At 35.5% G+C, this 24028-nt stretch overlaps 1 protein-coding gene across 4 annotated transcripts in view; it reads right to left on the bottom strand.

Annotated features, from left to right (window-relative positions):
• Window positions 1–24028, bottom strand: part of ANKRD12 (ankyrin repeat domain 12) — a 128848-nt gene that overhangs the window by 12276 nt on the left and 92544 nt on the right. For all 4 annotated transcript variants that reach the window (XM_060613259.3, XM_060613256.3, XM_060613257.3 and 1 more), the window contains 2 exons: window positions 8620–13334; window positions 1039–1137 (listed from right to left, as the gene is read on the bottom strand). In XM_060613259.3, the coding sequence (XP_060469242.1) occupies window positions 1039–1137; window positions 8620–13334 (4814 nt within the window). The remainder of the gene's footprint in view (window positions 1–1038; window positions 1138–8619; window positions 13335–24028) is intronic.

The following is a 24028-nucleotide window of genomic DNA, read 5'->3' on the forward strand; positions in this document are numbered from 1 at the left end:
TTTTTACTCTTTGTTAAAGTTTGGAAAATTGCACTGTTCAAATGAGAATTCTTAACTGTCTGTAAGGCAGCATGGCTTTTGTAGCATGGATAGATGCACAGATAAAAATATGTTATCAACTGGCTTGAAACATGCCTGGTGGTTGAAATAGCTATTGACATGTTATACGACCTAACTTCTTATTGAGAACAAACCACTCATTGACATGCACAATGTTGTAAGATCTGTATCAGTGCTTCTTTCATTTACTGTTCTGTTTGTAATGCTGTAAGTTTATTAATTTAAAAACAGAATTCTGAGAAAAGGTTTATATTTACCAGATTGTTACAGAGGTCCCAGGACACAAAAAGTTAAAAACCTGAGCCCTAGGGAATCAATGTATGAATTAAAGAAATTGCATACTTTTGTTTGGATGAGTATGTATTTACCTCTTTGAAGGATCGCAGCTCATATTAAGTTCCAGAATCCTTGACCCTCCCAAAAGATTAAGAAGGTATTATATTTTTGTCAATCTAAGTGAAATGACTTTCATGATTTCTCTAAATAAGCAGCTTTTTTCATGTCATTCCATGCCCAGACTAACCACCAGAAACTAGAATATGAAAGGAGACGTACAAGGAACACTAAACACAGCTTTTGTAAGTATTCTGCACTAAAGGAGCTGGTATCAAGCAACAATTCCAAAACTTGGAAATCCAACTAACTAGGAATTCACTGCTTTAATTCAACAAATGATAACAAGAAATTATTAAGAGATTTTTATACATCAAAAATACACTCAACATGAACCATAACATAGGGGCAGCTACCCTAAAACAGGTTTAAAAATTCTCCATCTAACTGCACAGGAACAAGACATCAAAATCAAACCATTTCCCAAAATGGTTCTAAATAAGGAAAATCTCCTAAGAAAATTGTGTGTGTGTGTGTTTTGTGTATGTGTATGTATGTATATATATAATATAGGTCGTTATAGTCTATTGTTAAAATATTTTTAATATAAATGTTATTTTTAGCATAAATGTAAACATTTCTTACCCTTTCAATACTGTGTTGCAAACGTAGTTTCATCCTTACAACTTCCTGTTGCCGAAAAAGCTCTTTAAGTGGATCTGACAGTGAAGGTGGTGGTGTAATCTAATTTTTAAAAAATATATAGTTAAAAATATTAGGTTTTGTTTACAACAATGGGCTATTCTTATAAAATTAACTTCTTAGTGTATCACTTAATGAAAACATAAGTTTTGATGTTCTCTGAATTAGATAATACAGTAACGATTATCCAACTGGTTGTTACTTCCCAATCAATGGTCTGAAACACAGCAGAACATACTGGTAAATTCAGATGTTTTAATTCAGAGGCAATAGCAAATTTCAAAGAGCAAATTAGAAGGACTAAGGAAGTTCCTGACTACAGAGACACATTTTAGAGCATTAATAAGTGACAGCTCACATATGGGGGGGGGGGGGGGGCGCACGCGGATGGTCACAAAAACAGAAAAACACCAAGCAAATAGTCGTAAACATTACAGCAGTCTGAGTCTCAGTATGGTAAGTCTCTTTGTTGACATGTAAAAATCAAATGCTAAAGTTCTGCGCTTTACATTTACTGAATTAAGACTTTTAAAAAAAGAAGGAATTATCTTCTAATAGATTTGTGGTTTTCAAACTTCTTCATTTGCATGTGATAAACCCACTTTGTCCATCCATACTCAAAAATCCTCCGGTTGGTTCATCTCTAATTTGACTATTAAAGTGGACCACTTTCTGGTAGAAGCTGGCAGTTAAGGAAGCCAACTCCATCTATGCATGTGCTCTACTGTTATGAGACATCTGTGATCCTTTTAATATTCTCCCTCTACCCTTTGGAATATCTATATTCCTCCTCCCACCCCTGACTAGCTTCTAACTACTGTCAGCATATTGGGGCAAAGTAAGGTATCTCAGTATGTTTTGGTAGCATGTGGGAACCTAGTTGACTCTTCTGACTCTTCAGAAGGTGGGACAAACAGATTCTATGTGCTTCCTGATGTGGTGCTTAAGGAATTATATAACACCATATACAGAAAGCTCTAGACAAAGAATCAAACTTGTATCTAACTGGGACTCTATCTCAGTGAACAATTTACAGGAATTACGGGGGACCAAAAAAATGTTAAATCCTATCACAAGGATTCACTCAGTTGAATCAATGTAGTGGAAAATTCTATAGGACAGATAACTTATTGCGGTGGATTATTTTTCATGCCTCTAACTGCAATAATACATCTGTTTGACTTCTGTGTCTTCTAACCATCTTTAAATTTAACAAGAGTAACAGTAAAGTTTAGTGCTATGGTTTTAAAGTTTTCCAAAACCATAAAGGCCTCCTTTATATCACCCAGAGGAAGAGTATCTACTCCTTTGAGCCTGGGGTGTCAGAGAAAGCTTCTTGGAGAAGCTTAATGCCTGAGGCTGCATCTTAAAGGAAGAGCCAGAATCAAGAGTTAAGAGAAAGGAGTTGTGGGGGAAAAAAGAAGAGAAAGAAGAGGGGAGGGTAATTCCCAGAAGAAAAGATAGCATAATCAAGTTCATGAAACAAAGAGATAGTAGGGTGTCAGGAGCCAACTACAAGTTGAATTCCTGGGATATCAACTTTGAGGGAAGGAATGGTAGGACATGAGGATCAGCAGGGGCAAAGTCATTAGCATTTTGTAAACCAGCTTTGTTTTTTTTCTTTTTAACCAGCTATTCTTAAAGTGTGTTCCACAGAACACGGAGCCCACAAACATGACTTGCGAGAAATGGTTCTAAGAACAAGTGGGTTTGAGAAACATTGTACATATGTACTCACTCAGGTGTCTCACAATCAAGTTAAATTTAATGGTTCTGAGAAGTTCAGAAATGAAGAAACCTATTTATTTTTAGATTAATGGTGCTTCATTTCCCAAACTTATTTTTTTAAATTTTTTTTATTAAAAAATTTTTTTTGATGTTTATTTTTTGAGAGAGAGGTTGACAGAGTGTGAGCAGGGGAGGGGCAGAGAGAGAGGAAGACCCAGAATCTGAAGCAGGCTCCAGGCTCTGAACTGTCAGCACAGAGCGTGACGCGGGGCTGGAACCCACGAACCGTGAGATCATGACCTGAGCTGAAGTCGGGCACTCAATCGACTGAGCAACCCAGGTGCCCCATTTCCCAAACTTATTGACCATGAGCTCTCCCTACCTTGCCCCAGCCTGCCCCCCCCACCCCCGCCATGTCTTTAATTAACATGCTGTGGAACAGACAGTATGTATAACACAGTGTAAATTTTGTATGTGGTGGGGAATCATTGAAAGATCTTACAGCTCACTGCTGTGTCTGCAGAATAGATATTAGGAGGACAAGAAATTAAGAAAGCAAATCACTGTGACACTGGTGTGAGAAGGAGGGAGTGGAAGGGATGGGGGTCTAAAAATAATGATTAAGGATAAGAGGGAGCAGCTAATGACCACTTGTGGGTCCTCCAGCATGAGGGGGCCAGATAGCTGGTAGGAGATACCCCAGGAGGAGAAAAGAGGAAAGAGAAGGGTTTTGGATAAATTCAGTGCTGACATGTTAAGTTTGTGGAGCTCACGGACATCCAAGTGGAGCTAGCCAGTTAGCAAAAAAGCAGCTGAGGAGAGAGGTTTGGGCAGAACACATAAATTTGGAAATTTCCAACATCTAGCAACATATAGAGAAATGGTAAAATCACCAAAGGAATATATGGAGACTTTCTGAGGAAACTTTCCCTTTGCTGTTTCCCTCATCTATCTTTAAGTAAATCATGCTTGGGGATTTTGTCTTTTAAGATCTGTGAGTCCCAGGAGTCTCTAGAATAAAAAAATCTCTTGATAGCTTCCCAGGGATGCTCTTTGTGCCCCTGCTGTAGGGACTCTGTGTCGGTACTAGTGACCACAGTGGATACCATGATGTGACAAGTCTTTTTCTTTTATTCTCGCCCTGTTCATTTGCCTTTTGGGAACCTGACCTAAGGTTTCACTTTTCTTCGTTTTATTTCCTCTGGAGAAACAGCAGCATTCCGGTTAGATTATGAGAAAAATACCTGATAGAAGAACAAACACTTAAATTGACTTTGGAGATGTTTCACTACATTTCTAACAGGTTCTATAAAAAGATCACATAAATGTAGAGATTAATTCAATAAGATGGCAATTAGCTGACAGAGGAAACAAATGGATAAAATCATATTGGAAATTACTAAAAATAATGTATGTAAAAGTGATCTTTGTTATTCTGGTATTTACTTTTTAGGACTAAGTTTTGAACAAATGAGTTTCAGTCCAATAAACTCAAAAGTAGCTTTTTATGAACAAGAGGTGGGGGGTTTGCATATTAACTCTAGTAAATATGAACCTTAAAGTTATTTTGAGATGGATAAAATAATGGTAACCTCTTAAATCTGTATACTGTTTTAAAATTTTTAATGGGTTATGGCATATACTATTTCAACCTGCTTTGAGGTAGGGTAGGTATTATTGTTTTACAGATGTGAAAACTAAGAATCAGAGAAGTGAAGGAATTATTCAAGATTACACAGCTGGTTTGTAGCAAAACCCAGACAAACTTATGTACAGTACTTAGAAATCTCCTGCTCTTTCTACTATACCGTGCTGTTTCTTTAATAACTCTCATTAAAAACAAACAAAAATTACCTACTACACTCAGAAAAAATTTTCAGCTCTATTTATTAGTACTTTTTGAAACATTTGCTATAACTAAATTTTGATTTAATCAAAGCTGTATCCCCAGTACTGCTACAAGAGAAACTTGTATTACATCATCTTTGAAGGAGTAAGAAAAGGTGATCATAATCAAATGCACACATAATATATATACAAATATACATATATATCTCTCAACAGGCAGCACTGAAAAGGCACCCTGACATGGATTAGAACTGTTTTTCATGAAACAGTTTGTACAAAGTTTAATTTAAATAGGTTCTTTATGTTTTTACCTGTATTTCAAGCCTATGATACAACATACTTCAGTTAAAATTTTTTACTCTTTAAGGGGAAACAAAGGAAACAAAATGATTAGCTTTATATTGAGTTATTAACAAATTATTTTACTGAGAAAATATGAAAGAATGACAAATTTACAATTCTATTTTTTTAAATCTACTATTACTGCTTATTAGTAGTAGAGTAATATAAAAATCTCTTGTCTTTCAAGATTTAAAGAGCACTAGCATCAGGTAAATTCTATGGATGTGGGACTAAAGAACACCTTGTCTCTAACTTTTTGTTCTTCTCTGAACTGGGCTTTGAAAAGCCATGCAAAGGCATGCAAAGGCATGATGTGAAACAGTATAAAATAGCCTGGGGAAGCATCATGTATAGTAGGGTATAACTACCTAGAAAAGCCTAGAAAGGTATGGGAAGACCTGTAGACAATGATGGGGACTTTGGTTTACAGACCATTAGGGAGACACAGAATCCAAAGCAGGCTCCAGGCTCCAGCTGTCAGCACAGAGCCCAATGCAGGGCTCGAACCCACGAATGGTGAGATTGTGACCTGAGCTGAAGTTGGATGTTCAACTGACCGAGCCACCCAGGCGCCCTTATGTTTTTTATTTTGAGAGAGAGAGAGAGAGAGAGAGAGCGCGCGCGACCGTGAGTGGGGGAGAGGATCAAATGGGAGACAGAAAAGTAAGCAGACTCCATGATGGAGCCCAATGTGGGGCCTGATCCCACAACTGACCTGAGCCGAAATCAAGTCAGATGCTCAACCGACTGAGCCACCCAGGTGCCCATTTTGATTTCTGAGATCTAGTTAGCACAATGCTTAGCATTTGGTTATGAATTACTTGATTATGTAATATTCTGAATATTTAATTATGCAATATTCACGTATGTGAGTGAACAGTGTACGGAGCTAATGTGGTCCTTACACAGCAGTAGTAAGAAACAGAAGGGGAAAAGAAGTAAGATGAATCAATGTGACTTAGTGATTGACGTGGAGGTTGAATTTTGGGTTTCCAGTCTGGGAAATGAGAGAGCAGGTAACGATAATAAGTAAATCAGAGAGGACAAAAAGAGCACTTCTGCGGTAAGATAAATGGGCTTAGTGTGGAACCTAATGATTTTATGGATATTGTGGTACAGTCAGGTGATGCTCACAAGCAGCTAGAAACACAGTTATGGACATCACTATGTATTCACAGCTGAAGATAAATTTGGGATTCATTCTACAAGATAAATAGTGTCCTAGCCCTTAGTCAGATTACAGGCAGACATGTAAACAGTTAACTATGGTATCACGTGGGAGGTATGAGAAAGACAGAAACAATTCTGCTTTGACAAGATTTTGCACAGAGGTGACAACACGGCCGGAACAAAGGCACGGAAGAGGATAGAAAAGGAGGCCTGGCGAGAACAATTATTTCAGGTAGAAGGAACAGTACTAAGCAGAAGTAATGAACAAGAGATTTCCATTCAAGAGTGAATTAAATATGGCTGAATTATTGGGTGAGTTTGGAAGCAGTGAGAAAATGAAGCTGGAGGGGTAGACTGGGGTCAGATTACAAAATGAATAAGGTTATGCCATGACTATATGTGGATTTTAAGCTGTAGGCAATGGGAAGCCAGCTAATCACAGCTAAGATATTTAAGTAGGGAAACAGTTTTTTATTGCTGTTGTTGCTGTTTTTAAGTTTTACTTATTTAGGTAATCTTTACACCCAACGTAGGGCTCAAACTCAGGACCCTGATATCAAGAGTCGCATGCTCTTCCAACTGGGCCAGCCAGGCACCCCCTTATTGTTTTTAAAAGGATACAAGTTTAACAACAAAAGAGAATGCTTCTGCAGAAAGAGAGTAGGGGAAAAAAAAGAAGTGAAAGAGTGGCTGTAATGTTCTAAGTGAGAGATAATGATGAGGGCCCTAAAACAAGGCAGTGGTAGAGGAGACAGATTCTAGAGAGAGTTCTAAAGTAGAATGGTTAGAATTTGGTAACTGATAGGATACTACTCTGGTGTCATCACTAATAAAAAAAAAAGTGGTTTCTGAGTGTGAGAGAGAAATCATTTCTTTTGGTCTGGGGGAGTCTGAGTTTGGAACAGATCCTTGGCACACAGTTAGACTCCTCTTTCAGGAATGAGGCACTCAGCCTCCAAGTCCTAGAAATGTAGGAGGCTGGCAGCTCTCACTGGAGTTCCTCTCTAGGAACTGGCAGCAGGAACATTGGAAGGGAAGACAGTTGGCATGCGCTAGGCCTCGTGCCCTCGCTGGGTGCAAGCTACCTGTCAGAAGGGCCACCCCATTCCAGACCTTCTGTGGGCTCAGCTGAAATGAGCGCTGCAGCTACATTTCAGTTCAACTTCTCACTCTGCCGAATTCTGGTTCCTTCACACATGTACTCACATTCTTCCTGGCAGCACTCACCAATAAGCCTCTTGTGCATAGTTTAGGGTCTCCTTCCTGTGGAATTGAACCTATGACAGGTATGCTGCCTGGAGGCACCTACATCTGATTCTGGAGGTCAACAGAGAGGACATGACTAGGTAAGAATTTGGGGGCTAACTGGAACATGGAAAACTGCTGAAAACAACAGGAATAGGTAAGACCATAATGACAGAAAGTTGACTGAAGAATTGATTCCTAGAGAACTCTGATGCTTAAGGATGGATAGAAAAGTCATTAAAGGAGAGCATGAAAGACTGAAGCAAGGGAACCAGAAGAGAGCACCGTCATAAAAACAAGCAGAGGAAAATCTCATGAACAAGATGGTCACAATGTCAAATGTGACGAAGATCAAGTAGAAAGAAAAACAGGCCAACAAATCTGGCATTATAAGCTCACTGGTGATCTGTGACAGTACAGAAGGTTTAAGAGATGAACAGGAAGTGATACAGAGAAAATATCAGGTGGTGAAAGAGAGAGGGACAGCTTGACAAACTGGCATAGTTATGGGATAACTTTCTTTTCTCCAACATGAAGGAGACCCAAATATGTTTGGAGTGGGTGGATAAAGGCCAGTGGAGAGAGGTAATTAAAATCACACCAGTAAATAGTGTCTCAATAGAGGAAAGTTCCAGAGAGGCCTGGAGAGAATGGGATCAAGAGCACGTGGAAATGAATTACCCTTCAAAGACAGAGAAGCATACCTCCTTTGGGACCAAAGAAAAAGCAGGTAAGGAAAAAGAAAATACCGTAGACCAGTGCTGATCATGAAGGTAGTCAACAGCTACACATGGCTATTGAACACTTACTGAAATGTTAGCCCCATTTAGGTTGAACTGAGATGTACTAAAGTACAGCAGATTTCAAATACCTAGTACAAAAAAAATACAGAATGTCTTGTTCATTAATACTTTTTCTACATTATATATTTTTGTTTAAGGATTTAAGTAATCTCTATACCCAACGTGGGGCTCAAACTCATCTGGCTCCACCAGGTGAGCCAGCCAGATGCTGATATATTTTGAAATAGTATTCTGAATATACTAGGTTAAATAAAATGTTAAAATTAATTTTACCTGTTTCTTTTTCCCTTCTAAAATGTGGCTACTAGAAAAATTAAAACTACAGAAGTGACTTGCATTATATTTCTATTGACAGCACTGAAGATGCATATTTAGTGATGTTACTTACTGTGGGAATGCAAATCTTGCTTAAGGGGTTTCCATCCAGGAGGTATGAGCCATTAAATGTCACATATTCATCATAATACTGAGGTGCTTGAGGAATAACACTACACAACAATTTGCGCTTTTCTTCAATTTTTTTCCTTATATGCAAGTATTCGAAATATGGATTTGCTCGCTCTGAACTGTATGGCTGAATCTCATCTAGTTTCAGAGAATCTACGATGGCTGCCAGAGACTGCTGAGTTTTCTCTTTCGCTTGTAGTAAAGAGGGACTCACTTGCACAGGCTGAGGTACACGGGATACTTTCCTTTTCCGTGGGTGGTGAATTTGAGGATCATCTTCTTCAGTTAATCTTATTCTTCCTCTAGGAGATGAAGAGTCACTGTCTTTTTCTGATAGTAGTGTACAGCTAGCAAGAATCTGTTTGCTTTGATTTGCCACTGTATTTGCTTTGTTTCTAGTTATCCTTTGAGGGATTTGGTTTTCGGTCTTATCATCTTCAGCATTTTCTTCTAATTCTACTTTACCTAATTGACCATATTTATGCATCTCTGGTTGAGCGGACTGTTGCAAATGGTTTTCCAGACTTGATAAAGTGCTTTGTTGCGATTCTTCATCTTCAATGGAAAGCAAACACTTTTCACCTTCAGGACAATGTTTTGGATTATCTTGTTCATTTAGGTTCCCTTTTGGGATCGCGGCACTCATTTCACATAAATCAGAGTCACACTTATCATTCAAATGAGTTAAGACCAAACTCTCCAGTTTGTTTTCTTTCTCATGTGAAATAACCTGAATATCAGAAGTGCTACTCTCAACCTCATGGCCACTGGAAGACTTATACATTAATTTGCCAAACGCATAATGTGTATTTAGCTGGGAAGAGGCATCGTTTCCACTAAAGTCTTTTTCTGATGGTAATACAGGTAAAGTATTAGCCTTTTCAAAATTTGGTGCTGCTTCTTGAACACTGCTTTCAGAGTATAATGGGACAAAGGCATCTGTCTTTTGAACATCTGTTAAGACAAAAGTATTCTCCACCTCTTTTGTAGATTCATTGTCAGTATCTAAAACAGAATTGATAATTTGAACTGCGTTTTTCTGTTGCAAAATACTCGGCTCTTGATTGGCAACATATGACATAGACATATGTTTAGAAATAGATTCAGCATCTGAAAGTGATTGGCTGTGGAAAGAGCAAGGTTGTTGTGAAGGCAGAAAGGACACTGGATCCTGAGCACAAGAGTTTCCTGGCAGTTCAGTCTGGTGCAGGGATAAAAAATCAGTGTTCTGTTCTTTCAATATTTTGTTTTCAGAATTACAAAAGCCTTGAACAGAAGAATCTTGATCAGGTGTACCAGAATTTGGGCAGATAAAGTCACTGGTGCTTAAGGATTCCAGTCTACTATCAACAGGTACCTCCCATGATTTATTTTGGATCACACCAACCTGATTAGATGGCTCTAAATGCACAGGACTGTCCATTAAAGTGCCCACTGGAACAGTACTCTTGATAACATTTATATCAGCTGAAATATATTTGCTGTTTACAGATCTAGTTGGAGACGCTGCAAAACTGGAATGTATGTTAGACATATTTGAAAGTTCTCTTTCAGGCACATTTAAGGACACCTCAGGTTTGGGAGAAGGACAAATATCTCTTGGCACAGCTAAGCCACCTTGATTGTTTTCTTCTGATACTGTTTGGAATTGTTTTGTATGTTCACAAATGACTGATGGCATGCTACACCTTCGAACTTCTACAGCTGGTCTCCCCTCATTTATCACTAGTTTGACATCTTCTACAGAAGATGATCGGAGATGGGATGTCGGAAGTCTGCTTGTAAATGGTGGCTTAATCCGCTCTGGCAGTTCAGCCAAGCTATCTAATTCCCTTTCATGAAGGGCAGGAGATTTGGCAATTGGCAAAAAAGGTGACTGGGAAAAGGACATTTGGGAATCGGAACCCTCCAACATAAAGTCAGAGTCATACTCAATTGGAGGCCTGGGGGTTGTCACTGTAGTATGGCAGGAATCTTCTGAGCTAGCAACTGAAATCATGGATACAGATCTAGAGCTGAGACCTGGTTTTTCACTTTCTGATCTAGGAGATCTGTTTAAGATATTATCTGAAACAAAAGATGACTTCCCTAAATTCATGATATTTTTGGCATCAACAGATTGTGATCTGTTACTTACAGCATCTTTAGACTGTTTCTCCTTGGTATAAGCATCAGTCAACTCTGAACTCTTTGACCTAGTAAGTTCTTTATTTTTAGACTCAGCTAGTACATGCTTTGTTTTTTCTTTATCTTTTACTTTAAGTTCTAAACAATTCCGATTTCTCAACCGCTCCTTTTCTTTCTGCTTAATTTTTTCCTTATGTTTTTTGTGCCACTGCTCTATTTCTAGGTCTTTAAGGCTTAGCATTCGTTCAAAACTTGTCTGCATTAAATCATCATTCACTAACCTCTTTTCTTTAGGTCGAGTATCTTTTGATGCTGGTGATGACTTAAGTTTAGGTTTATCTGCTTCAGATTTTAGTTTGAATAAACTATTTAGTTGAATTTTATCTTTGTGCTTGTCTCGTTCTTTGTATCTGTCTATATCTTTATCTTTTTTATCTTTTTCTTTTCCATCAGGGGTTTTCAAAGGCTCATCTTTTGTTTTTTCTTTAAGGGATAAAGTTTTCTCATGTTGTGCTTTACTGCTGTCTGCCATACTTGACTTCTTCTCTTCCTGGAAGTGTTTGGAGTTAGTTGTATTTACACTTTCTTTATCTCTAGATTTTTCCTTTTTATCTACCTCCCTGTCTTTTTCTTTATTTTTGCTTTTTTCTGATTTAGTATAGTCACTGTTGTCTGATTGTTTGTTTTTTTTTTCCATCAAGTGCTTTTCTTTGCTTTCTGCTAGATGCCTCTCTTTTTCAGGTTTTTCTTTGTCATGTTTTCTGTCCATCTTTTCTCTACTTTTCTCTCTATCGTCAGCTTTTTTAATAGTGGTAATATTTTTTATCTTTTCACCTTCTTTATGGCATTTCTCTATGTGATGTGAATACAGCTTGTCTTTTTCTTTTATTCTGTCAACACAGTCACTAAGATCTAATTTATCTTTCTCTGACTTATGCTCATGCTTGATCTTCTTCTCTTTTTCAGAATTTTTTCTTTCAACATCCTTTTCTTTAGTTTGAAACCGCTTTTCTGATTTTTCCCTTTCTTTTACATGCTTTTCTTGTTTTTCAATCTCTATTTCCTTTTCCATTGAATGTAACCCTATAGATTCTTCAATGGCATTTGTTCCTAAAGAACTGAATTCTGTTTCTTTATCTATGGGTACAGTCTCTCTTTCTTCCTTTAAGTCTTTTATTTTTTCCTCCCTAAAAGATTTTTCATTTTCCTTTTTAATCTTCTCTCGTTCTTCTTTAAAATTCCTCTCTTTTGAAACATGCTTTTCCTTGGTTGATTTATCATCTTTTATGCTTTTTTCCAACTTTGATTTTTTTTCCAATGTTAGGGACTCATGTTCCATATTTAAAAACAGATCTTCAGTTTCATCACTTTTAAAAAAATTCTCTTTCCAAAATTCTCTATCAAATTCTACACTCCGCTGCAGCTCTTTAGCACTATCTCTATTTTTGTATTTTTCCTTTTCACTTTCAATTTCTTTTTTATGCTTTTCTTTTTCCCTTTCTTTGTGTTTCAATTTATGCTTTTTTAATGTTTTACCCTCTTTATCCATTTTTTTCAGTGTGCAGTCTGAATTTTCAAATGTTGGACTATGATCTTCATCTTTTACTTTGGCATTTGACTTTTCACCAAATTCTAAGTGGAAATCTTTCTGATGTTTATTTTTTTCCTTATGCTTACAAGATTTTACACTTGAACTTTCTGGCAAGAATTCAGATTCTGTGTTATCATACCGGATAAGATCAGGCTGTAATGACATTTCAGAACTTCCTGGTGATAAACATGTTTTAGTATGTTCTTGTTTTAGTGGTGTTGACTGCTTTTCACTTAGTCCACAAGAATGTTTAGGAGATTTACCAGTGGAAATATGAAATAAATGTAACGAAGTATCATCTTTTGGGCTAAAAGATTTCCTAAAATTCCCCTCTTCTCTGGTCTTTTCTGAACAATCGAGTGCAGTATTAACTGTCAAGTTTGTTACTCTGGTATTTTCTTTTCCCTCTTTTTCTTGCTTCAGCTCTTGGTTCTCTTTATTTTTGTTCTGATTCTTTAATTTTCTTTTAACTTTGCCTTTCTGTTTGTGTTCATTTGAAACTCCATATTCCTTTTTGGTTTGTGTATCAGAATTTGATGTTTCAGGGACAGAAGATGGAGCAGAAACCTTTTTATTCTGAAGAATTTCTTCATCTGAACTTTCAGAACTTGAATACAAAACTCTAGATGGCTTTTGTTTTTTACTTTTAAATGATTTAGGATAGAAAGCTTTCTCCTGTTTTGCAAATAAGCTATTCTTTTCTACTTCACCTTCATTCTCTTTCCGTAGCTCTTTTCTAAGAATATGCCTGTCATCAATCATTTTATTTATTTCTTCATCATCATCATCTTTGAACTCATATTCATCAAGAGCAGATGGAAGAGGTGCTTTGCTGGGAATTATCTGTTTACTTTCACAGATGAGAGAGTCTTTCTCTGTCTCAGAGTCAATGTTTTCATCAACACTGGAAGGATTTACAGACCGAGCCTCTTCAGAATCTAGAATAAGAAAAGAGAATCTATTGTTGGTCAAGAGACAATTGTCAGAAAAATAAAGCTGTGAGAAAAATATAGCATATATAGTAACTATTTCAATTCAGAAAGAAAATTTCAGAATTATATGAGAATGATGCAATAAAAATATGTAAGAACTCTGCTACAGTACTGTGGAAAACCTTTATAGATAATATGCTTCATAATGAGATCTCCTGATTCTTTTAAAAGCAAACAATACAATTAACTCACAATTCATATATCAAAGGTACAGAATATAAAAATATGTAGTACAGAGATTTATAATCCAGGGGACTGAATTCAGAGGAAACATTGGCTACTAATGTTATGTAAAATTTTAATATGTGTACTTTTTTTTTTTCAGAGAAAGAATAAGATTATCTGATGCAAAAAAGATTAAGAACCACTAACTTAAAGGGTTTAGTTAAGTAAATATCACACCTGTTTTATGTTTCAGAATTTTTATGAGTAAAGTCATAAGGGATCAAGTAATTTTCATAAAGTATAGTAACCTAAAGATGAATGGTTTTGTCTATACAAGATACATGACTATCTGGTTTAAAGAAAATCTTAAAAGGAAACATATTCCACAATTACATAATCAATATTATAACAAATTGAATACATATGTAATTTGAAAAAAGATACCATGTCCCTTAGTTTTCTTATCTGTAACTTAGACTTACTACTAATATATACTCTAGTACAACGGGGGTAATAACGGGCTCAATTTCTACATATTTTTTAAGTAGGCCTCACGGCCAGCAGAGCCCAAATGCACAACCCTGAGATCAAGACCTGAGCTGAGATCAACAGGTGGATGCGTGCTGAACTGACTGAGCCACCCAGGCGCCCCAATTTCTATGTTATTTTTAACGTTACAATTATTTTTAAGTACATGAAAGTTTAGTTGAATCTAAGCTGTATAAATAGAGCCAAAACATTGCCAAATTCTATTTCATTGTATCATTTTTAAGAAAAATATTTTTTCTTCTTCCTAGGTGGGCATCTTTTCTTAGCTGAAATGTTATGTTGTATACAATAGGCCTTTATCTGAAAAGAAAACCCAGGCTCCTAACTAAAAGTAAAGAAAACTGTGGCCTCTAACCAAGGGGGAAAACCAAACTTACTAAAAAATGACAGATAACACTTAGGCACCTGGCTGACTCAGTCAGTTAAGAGTCAGATGACTCTTCATTTCAGCTCAGGTCATGATCTCACAGTTCATATGAGCCTGCTTGCTATTTTCTCTCCCTCTCTCTGCCCCTCTCTCACTCACATGCATTCCCTCAAAATAAACTTTAAAAAAAAAAAAAAAAAGATTAAAAATTGTAAACACTTCCTTTGCTAAATATTTATTAAAATTGTGAATTTAATACATTAAGCTTCCTATAAAAAGTGATCTAGTTCCCAAGTGTCCTTCTCATAAAAATTCAAATTCCAGAAGCACTGTATAGGAGCTCTGGAGAGATCATAATCTTAGTTTTGGAGATGAGGTGAGAATATTCTAAATGAAACGGTTATACTGACACATGGTATAAAAAAGAACATTTTTAGAATTCTAACTAGCTGTATAGATGTTGAAAATGCTTTCCATTTCCAGCCACCAATATTGCAATACATAGTACCAAACTACAGAACTTTGTTTCAAAAAGGAACATCCATTTTGGGAGCAGTGTTTATTTTAGTCTTAAGGTACTATAAGAATATGTACTTATACAACAGGTGTTATTTTCTATTGTTAATGCTTTATAATTTGTTCTTGAGGGCTTAAGTCTGTGTAGTTTTCATGGATTTAATTCGTTATGGTTTGTATGTAACTATCCTTTTTTTAAACCAACATAAAAACATTATTTTTATGTGACAAAAATCAGAACATAAAATAATCTATTAACTACAGAATTATTTCAAATATATCTAAGAACTAATATTGGGGGCGCCTGGGTGGCTCAGTTAGCCAAGCATCTTGATTTCAGCCCAGGTCTCAATCCCACAGCTTAGTGAGTTCCGGCCCCGTGTCGGGTATATATAACTATCCTATTTATATTTCTCATCAATTGGAAATTAGGATTTTTTCCTTTGTAAATCCCACAAACCCTCAGTTTCACACCAAGAATCAGTCTCTAATAAATGTTTATTCTGTTCCACCAGGCACATAGTGTTCAAGGTGCCAGGGGGTGACAAGATGAAAAGATAGTCCTGCCTCTTTAACAGTTACACAACTTGATAACTGCTAAAAAGGCAATGGATACTAGAGTGAAAGGGTGTACTTGGAAGAACTAGAGAAGGAAGAAAGCAGGATTCTCAAACAAGTGGCCCCGAAGCTGAGGCATGAAAGATGTACAGGGATTTTAGGTAGGATTTCAGGGCATGGAAAGTACTATGACATAAACAACATAAACAAGCAGATCCAATCACAGCATATATACCATTTTATATATGGCTTTTTCCCACTGAACAGATCACATTTTCTTCTGAAACTTAATTTTCTTCATTACTATTTTTAAAGACTGCATATTGCACTGAATTAATTTGTAACCATTTAAACTGATTCTTCTGAGGGGACATTTGAGTTGTTTCCAATTATTTGATATTACAGATACCTAATAACATAGAAAATTTTTTTTTGTATATGTTGTTACTTGAAAACAGCAATGTATCAATTTTTGTGTGTATGAAAAAACAAGAGAAATCCATCAAAAAAGTATCTCTACTAAACTTGTGCTAGAAGAATGATTTTTATTTTCTTCTTCAAGCTTTTGTTTTCCCAATTCCTAGCATTACAGGTATTACTTTTCTCTTTGGAAAAAAATTTTTTTAGAAGTTCACTAACATTTTTAAAATTACTGATGTGGCTCATTTTGCCATGTGTTTGCATTTCCTCCTGTGCAATGTCACTTTATAATTTCTTCAGCCTATTTTTTCCCGATTTTTTTATGCATATTAATACCGGACTTAAATTGCACTATACATAATAATCTCATAGTGCTTACCATTTGCATTTTACCAAGGTTAAATGCAAATTCTTTAAGGGAATTACACATACATGTGTACCTTGGGTTTATCATTTGTGCTTCTGATTCATCAACTAAAGGTAATTAAGCAACATTCCTCAATGCAGCTACTTTTCTCCTATGGTTCTTTTTCAAAGATGACTACTTTTTTAAAAAAGGAAATGATGTAAACTTTAAAGTGAGTCAGTTATCTTAACACTAATTAATGCCCATGATGAGAGAGTGGAATTACTCCAGTGAAGGATCGTAACCTGGCTCTGGTTGCTGAGTTGCATGTGGCCATTGGGCTTGCTCCACTATATGGTGGTTGGTTCTCAGCAGCCGGTGGCAGTAACGCTGTGTCGCTCTCATGAAGCTGGTGAGTCTGATCTCAGCAAAGGTACTGTACCTCCATGACATCATTTCACTTGCAGACTAGGCTGAAATCTCTTCTCTTCCCTAAGCAACCCTAAACCTTCTGCTTTACATAGAGCAAGCTGGTCTTGTGATTATAGTGCGGTAGTAACCTTAAAAAAAATTTTTTTTTTTGCCTTTCTTAGGAGATGAACGCTTACAGTGAAGATAATCTGGACTCCAAATCTTCAAATTCTTGTAGTCAAAATGGCCATGGCTATCATTATACTGTTATTTTCCATTTTGTTCCAATCTTTCAGTCTTCAATTATCTATTTAATCAGTAATTTGATTTGTATTTAAAACATTTACCAAATTATTTCTGACAAAAGTTCCTTTAAAAAAATGTAATGTTTATCAACTCAAACAATCTTATTGGGGAAACTAGGAAGGCAAATGAGAAATACAAAGGTTAAGCAATTATTCAAACATTAAGCTTTTCACTATATTATTTTTCTTCTTCATAAAAAAAGGCTAAATGAAGTTTAATTGATTAAAAACACTTAAATACATTTGAAATTTGCTCTTATACTTCTCAAGGTACTTTTAGATATTTGTAACAAATACTAGTGACATTTACAGAAATAGCTGAATGTTATTTGAGGTCACTATTATCCTTAGGCTTGACTTTTTCCCTACTGAGACTACCATATTATTTCCATTTCTTCTTGTATGCTATCCAAAAGGGGCAGCAAACAGAGCACATGTGACCAATGCAGGGAGATGATAATATTACCAAGTAAACCCCTCTTTCAAAATCGTTGCAAAACCACCCGTGTGCATTTCACAAACCAATTACAGCTCACAAGCCTAAAAGGGCATTCAGTAGAGGCTGGGCTTTTAAAATGGTTTTAATTATGATTATATTAACTTTTAGGAAATATAACTATTCTAATGTCACATATATTCTGGGAGTGGATGATGATGACATGAAGCTAAATGCACCATGAGCCTAAACTTGAACTTATAGTCAAGTCCAGATCTCTACTTTTCTTGAGCTTCAGCTGCCTAACTTGGACCTTCTTGGACACCTTTCAATCATCCTAACTCAAAATTGAAGATATTCAACTCATTACCTTCTCTTTCACAGCTGTTTCCTCTTGCTGCTTTAAGCCACTATTTCCCACTTCTGGAGCATACCAATCAACCCACTTACTCCAACTGGAAACCTCAGAGTTTTTTAACACTCTCAATTCCTCAACTTTCAAAATAACTGTTTAAAGTTTCTATCTCTAGACATCTCTTAAATCTATCTTCTATTCCCACTACCACCATCCCAGCTTAGATTCTCATCATTTTTTGCCTAGATCATTTCTCACCTTAAACCACAATGTGGCCAACATTATAGAACATACTAGGTCTCGGATCATCTGAGGGTTCTCTACTCTAGGATAAAACAAAAATTCCAGAGATGATGGTATGAAACTTTTCAAAATCTAAAACACTACTATTTATCTCTAACAGGATTTACTATTCCTATTTCAGAGACGTGTGAACAGAGCATGAGCCAGGAAGTAGCTTGTCCAAGGTTATCTTACTCTTAGGAATATAGCCCAGGATACTTTTGTCTGACTTCACCATATTTCTACATTGTCTCCCATCTCTCATTTCTTCTTGCTATTCACATTAGCCACATCAGTATACTATTCACTCTTCCCCAAATTTACATGCATATTTACGTGGATTCTAATCAGCTGCTCTTTATTATTTCCCAGCTACTTAACTAGAAGATATTTTAGATTAGTAGTCAGGGGGAGGAGCACTTTGAGAATTTATAAATAGGAAGGGATTGGGGTAGTCATCTGTTACTGGGAGGGTATTGGGTAGGGGACTTGTTTTGAGACTGTTTGAGTTGGTATTTATGGAGATTACATGTTTTACTTGAAGGGGTTTGGAAGCAGATAAATTTAACTTCTCATGTATCCTTTGAGAACTCACTTCCAAAGGTGTGATTTTTAATCTCTGTTTCCCACAATATCTTCAATGCAGTCCAACTATTCTAGATGAGTAAGTGCTTAAATACATGCATGCATGCACACATACAATTCAGCTTCCTGTAAACCTTCAAAATATATGATTTTATTAACAGCACCTGCCTAAATCTATAGCACCCAGAGAATGAAAAATTTTTGTATTTTAAATTTGTGGGATGGAGTACCGTAGGGAAGGTAGTGTGCTTACTGAAGAAAAAAAAAAAAAAAGGCCAATTTATGGGATTTGAGAGTCATCTGTGGGAAGGTAACCTTAAGCGAGGGAGCTGTAATTTTCTGCTGGTTTTCCAGATTATTCAACAGATACTTCAAATATAAGTCCATGACTTATACTCAGGGACTTATGTAATAACTAGCAGATAGTAGGCGCTTAGTTAATGTAGAATAAATACAAATAGGATGTTTTAGAACCATATTAAGACATCAATAAATCAAGTGGGGGTGCGTATGGTAGAACAGGAAGACTGTAGAAAGGGATGTAAACATGCATTGCAAATTTATCCACTCTACAAGTTTGTACGGTATCCAGGTAGCAAATGATGTTGCCACTGACTACTATGTGGGTAATTCACTGCTGATGTCCCCTTTAAATTCAGCTATTTGAAGAGGTGGCAAATATCTCATCCACATGCCATTTAGTTCCCACATCACCTGCCATGTGGAGCACAGCTCTGTTATTTAATTTGCTTCAAGTCACCTTGAACTTTGACAAAGCCTGCACTTTCACACATTATGTGCTAACATGCCTATCTTCGAATATTGAGTTCATGTTCTTGTACATCAGTTGCTGAACTTTTTTAGTCAGCCAGAAATTTATTTTTAAGCAATGGCACCATTTTTATATAGAATTTATATAGTTACATATTGTTTGTATTTTATGCAAACTGAAAAATTGCTGATACTGGTAATAACACAGTTAAGATGGAAACTGAACAGATGTAATAAAGTAGAAAATCTTTAGCCTCCTTCAGAAGCTCAATGAAATGAAGACTGTTCAACTGTGAAGAAAAATAACATTAGAGAACCCATATGAAGTACTACATATACGTACAGTGTATTGAAATCTTGAAAAGTAATGATGAAAATAAGATTTTAAAATTACGGGCAAAATCAGCATGTAAAATATTTTAATAATTACTTACATAAAGAGTTTATGCCAATACTTCTAGAAATTAGTTTCAAAAGAAACCGAATGTTCACTTCAGTTTTGACAAAAATTAAGAAAATTGACCAGAAACATTAAAATAATCTGCTCAACCTTCAGCATAATTTCTTTGTAATACCCACAAGCAACTTTTCCTTCTCAACATTAAAGTCAGTTTACCATTATACTCACTGAAGGTAAACTAAGAAAATTTGAAGATGACAACTTGGAAAAATAATTCCTTAAGTGAGATCATGGAGATACAATGAGCAAAATCCAGACTATGGGAAAATTTACCAGCAAATCATCAGGTTATTTCAACCAAAAATTGTAAGAACATAAGAATGAAAGAGAGGGGCGCCTGGGTGGCTCAGTCAGGTAAGCATCCCACTTGAGCTCAGGTCATGATCTCGTAGTTCGTGGATTCCAGCCCTGCATCGGGCTCTGTGCTGACAGCTCAGAGCCTGGAGCCTGTTTCAGATTCTGTGTCTCCCTTCTCTGCCCCTCCACCACTGGCGGTCTCTCTCTCAAAAATAAACAAACATTAAAAAAAAAGATATTTATAAAATTAAAAGATACTTGGACATATCACCCAATTAGCAATATGTGGACTCTGTTTGCAATATATATGGACTCTGTTTGGATTCTGACTGAAAAAATTAAAGAAAAAATCTTTTGATTTTATGAGGCAATCACAACTTAGGACAGTAGCTGTATATTTACTAGTAAAAACATTTAGTTAGCTTAGGTACGACAATGATATTATGGTTATGTATAAAGTAAAAAAAAAAAAAAAAAATTCCTACCCTTTTATAGATACCTACTAAAACACTTGCCAGTGAATTGACTTCAAAATGATGGAGTATGGAAGAATGGAGAGAGAAAAACAAGATTAGCCTGAAGGTGGTAATTAGTAAAACTGGGTAATAAATATCTATGGGCTCATAATAGTATTCTTTCTACTCTTGCATATATATGAAAAGTTTGATGATAAAGGTAAAATCACTAATTTGTTTATAATTATATTACAATCTATTTAAAAATGTTTTTTAAAACAAAAATGTTATGCAATATATAGGACAAAAAAACTCTAAACACATATACTAAAGAATTAAAAAAAATAATTTTCTTACTTTTTTGAGTACAAAATCAGGTTAACACATAAGCAAATTTTCAGGAAAATGTTACATATGAAAATGTAAACTTTCATTAAAGATTTTTAATTAGTGAATGGGAGACTCTATAGCAAGACCCAAAAAACACCAGCTATTTTCATTTTCAGAACCCTTTTTGGCAAGAGAAGGTGCCACACTCAAACATAACGAACGTTGAGTCTGGCCACAGCACATTCTGTAACACTTACCATTAAGTCAAATAAACATACACTAAATTCATATTGTGATTTTATGCTACAGCATATAATACATTAGGATCATCAGACTCTGAAGTTTTCACACCCAATGACAACCGGCATGACAGAATGGAAAAGTACATGAGGTCTGTGTTTAGCTCTAGGTTTGGACCTTTGCTCTGCTACCTAATGGGTCAGTAATCTATTATCAGGGATTAACTCACAGGGCTACTGTATTAAATTTACATATGTGCCTGGTATATCCTGGCACACACCATACATGTGATAAATATTAACTCACTGCTTAAAGAGAGAAAAATGTATCATTAAATTAAAAAGCAATTAAGTAATAATGTACACTTAACATGCCAAATTCAATAAACTGCACGTTAACTTGAAAAGCCAAAATTAAATCCCATAGCTTTTCATATTTGTTTAACTTAGTATCAGAAAACTGAAGACAGAAAGATTCAAGCTGACTCCAGGCACTTACTGCACTTATTACAGGGTTACAGCAGAGGTATGTGGTCCGTTAGAATGAGGGCAATGGAAACCACCAGTTTTTCAGGTAAAAAATGGACATATGCAGACACAGACTTCTGGGGAAAAGAGGAGGGGCAGGTGGAGGCAGTGAGGGGAAAGAAGAAAAACAGAGGGTACCAAGAAACAACTTTCTTGTATTAGCGTCTGGTGGTATTCATATTTTTAAACATAAAAGTACTAGTCATAATTGACAACCCCTTATGTAAAATATTTTTTGGTATTCCCCAAAGAAGGGGAAAATGGAACAGGGATGGAGGGGTGGACACAATTATATAAACTGTTTCATTTGCTAATCCAATTTAATGCCCTTACAGGTTGATTAAAAAAAAAAGTTTCTTCTACAACTTAATAAGTAGATGAGAACTTTTTGTTGAAAATAATCCATGGAGAAAGTTTAAAATGAATACCATATTTATGCAAGTCTATAAAATGTCTCATTTCTGTATCCACCTTATGGGTCTAGGATACTACATAATAATGTTGATAACAAATTTATCCATGACCCTACAGCTAATAAGTGGCAGTGCTAGGTCTTCAAACCCAAGTTTCTCTGACTTTAATACTGGTACTCACAACCACCATGCTGTCACTTCTGAGTATATAAAAAACTTTAAATATAGTCAAGATGAACTATACAAACAACCCAGTATAATCATGCCATAATCTCTAAGAATTCATATGAATACCTTCTACTTCTAGATTTCACGATTAAGTATACCAAGAAAACAACTCTGCTACAAAACCCTAGGCTCTACAATAAAACATTATATTAAATGAGATTTATTGTTAATTTATATGGAAAATGATTTGAATTAAAACATAATGCTGTTAAACATACCCACCTGAGGTTAAAGTTGAATTTCATACATGAACTTGCTATCTATTCTTTGCCTGAGTTTGAAATATTCACATCTTAGATATGCAATATCTGGATTTATATATTCCATAAATACATGAAATAAGAGATTAAAAATACCTCATTCATGACTATTAATCCAATTTATAAAGGAAAAAAAGTCAGAGAATAGGGAAAATGGGTGAAGATAGTCAAAGGGTACAAACTTCAGTTATCAGATGAGTAAGTTCTGAGGATATAATTCATAGCATGGTGAATACAGTGAATACTGTATTGTGTATTTGAAAGTTGCTGAAAGTAGATTTTAGAAGTTCTCACCACACACACAAAATTGTAACTAGGTGAGGCCACGGATGTGCCATCTAACCTTACTGTGGTAATTATTCTGCAATATACATATATATCAAATCACTACGTGGTACACCGTAAACTTACACAATGTTATACATCTATTTCATCTCAACAAAGCTAGACATAAAAAATAAAGGAAAAGCAGCCATGCTGTGACTACCTTAAATGACAAAATCTGTGAACTTGATTAGATTTCCCATCTTTAGAATGGTAAATACAAATGACATTTTATTTTTTTAAATGTTCTTTTGTATTTTTCCTGAAGATTTTATTTTTAAGTGATCTCTACATCAAACATGGGGCTCGAACTTACAACCCCGAGATCAAGAGTTGCATGCTCTACTGACTGAACCAACTGGGCACCTCACAAATGACATTTTCAATTTGAAGATTACAAGGCTGCAATATTATATAAATATGGTTCTCAATACTTAATTTTAAACAATTGGACACATGTAATGTGATAACCTTATTTTAGATTTTCACTAGTTTCAAAGCTAGTATTTATCAAGTGCTTAACTCTGTGCCAGTTGATATTCTATGCGCACTCATATATTCATTTATTTAACTTTTATTTACCATATCTTCATACCATTTGTGCTGTAGTCTTTATTTTACAGATGTAAAACAGTACATCCAGGTTAACTAAACTTGCTGACAATTAGAGATTCAAGGATCAAACCTAGATAGTATGGAGTAGTAAATTTGAGCTTTTATTATTGAACAGCCATTTCAAAAAGAGTGGAAAAAAATGTTTTATGACTTGATTTCCATTACCAAAATCTCTACAATGTTGAAAGCTGCATGTGTGTAATATATTTAACTAGAACTAAGTATTCTTTAGACATAGGAATACTTTCTTTAAAAAAAAAAAAACCAACAAAAACAAAAAACCCTTTACATTTAGAATGGTGTTTGTTTATACACGTTATTTTTTATTCAGAGATGGGTTAGTGCAGAAAAGTCCTAAGCTGTACTTTTTTTTTTTTTTTTTTTAAGGTTATTTAGTTTGAGAGAGACAGAGAGAGAATATCCCA

The sequence above is a fragment of the Panthera onca genome, chromosome D3 (genome assembly GCF_046562875.1).
Source record: "Panthera onca isolate mPanOnc1 chromosome D3, mPanOnc1 haplotype 2, whole genome shotgun sequence".
NCBI lineage: Eukaryota > Metazoa > Chordata > Mammalia > Carnivora > Felidae > Panthera > Panthera onca.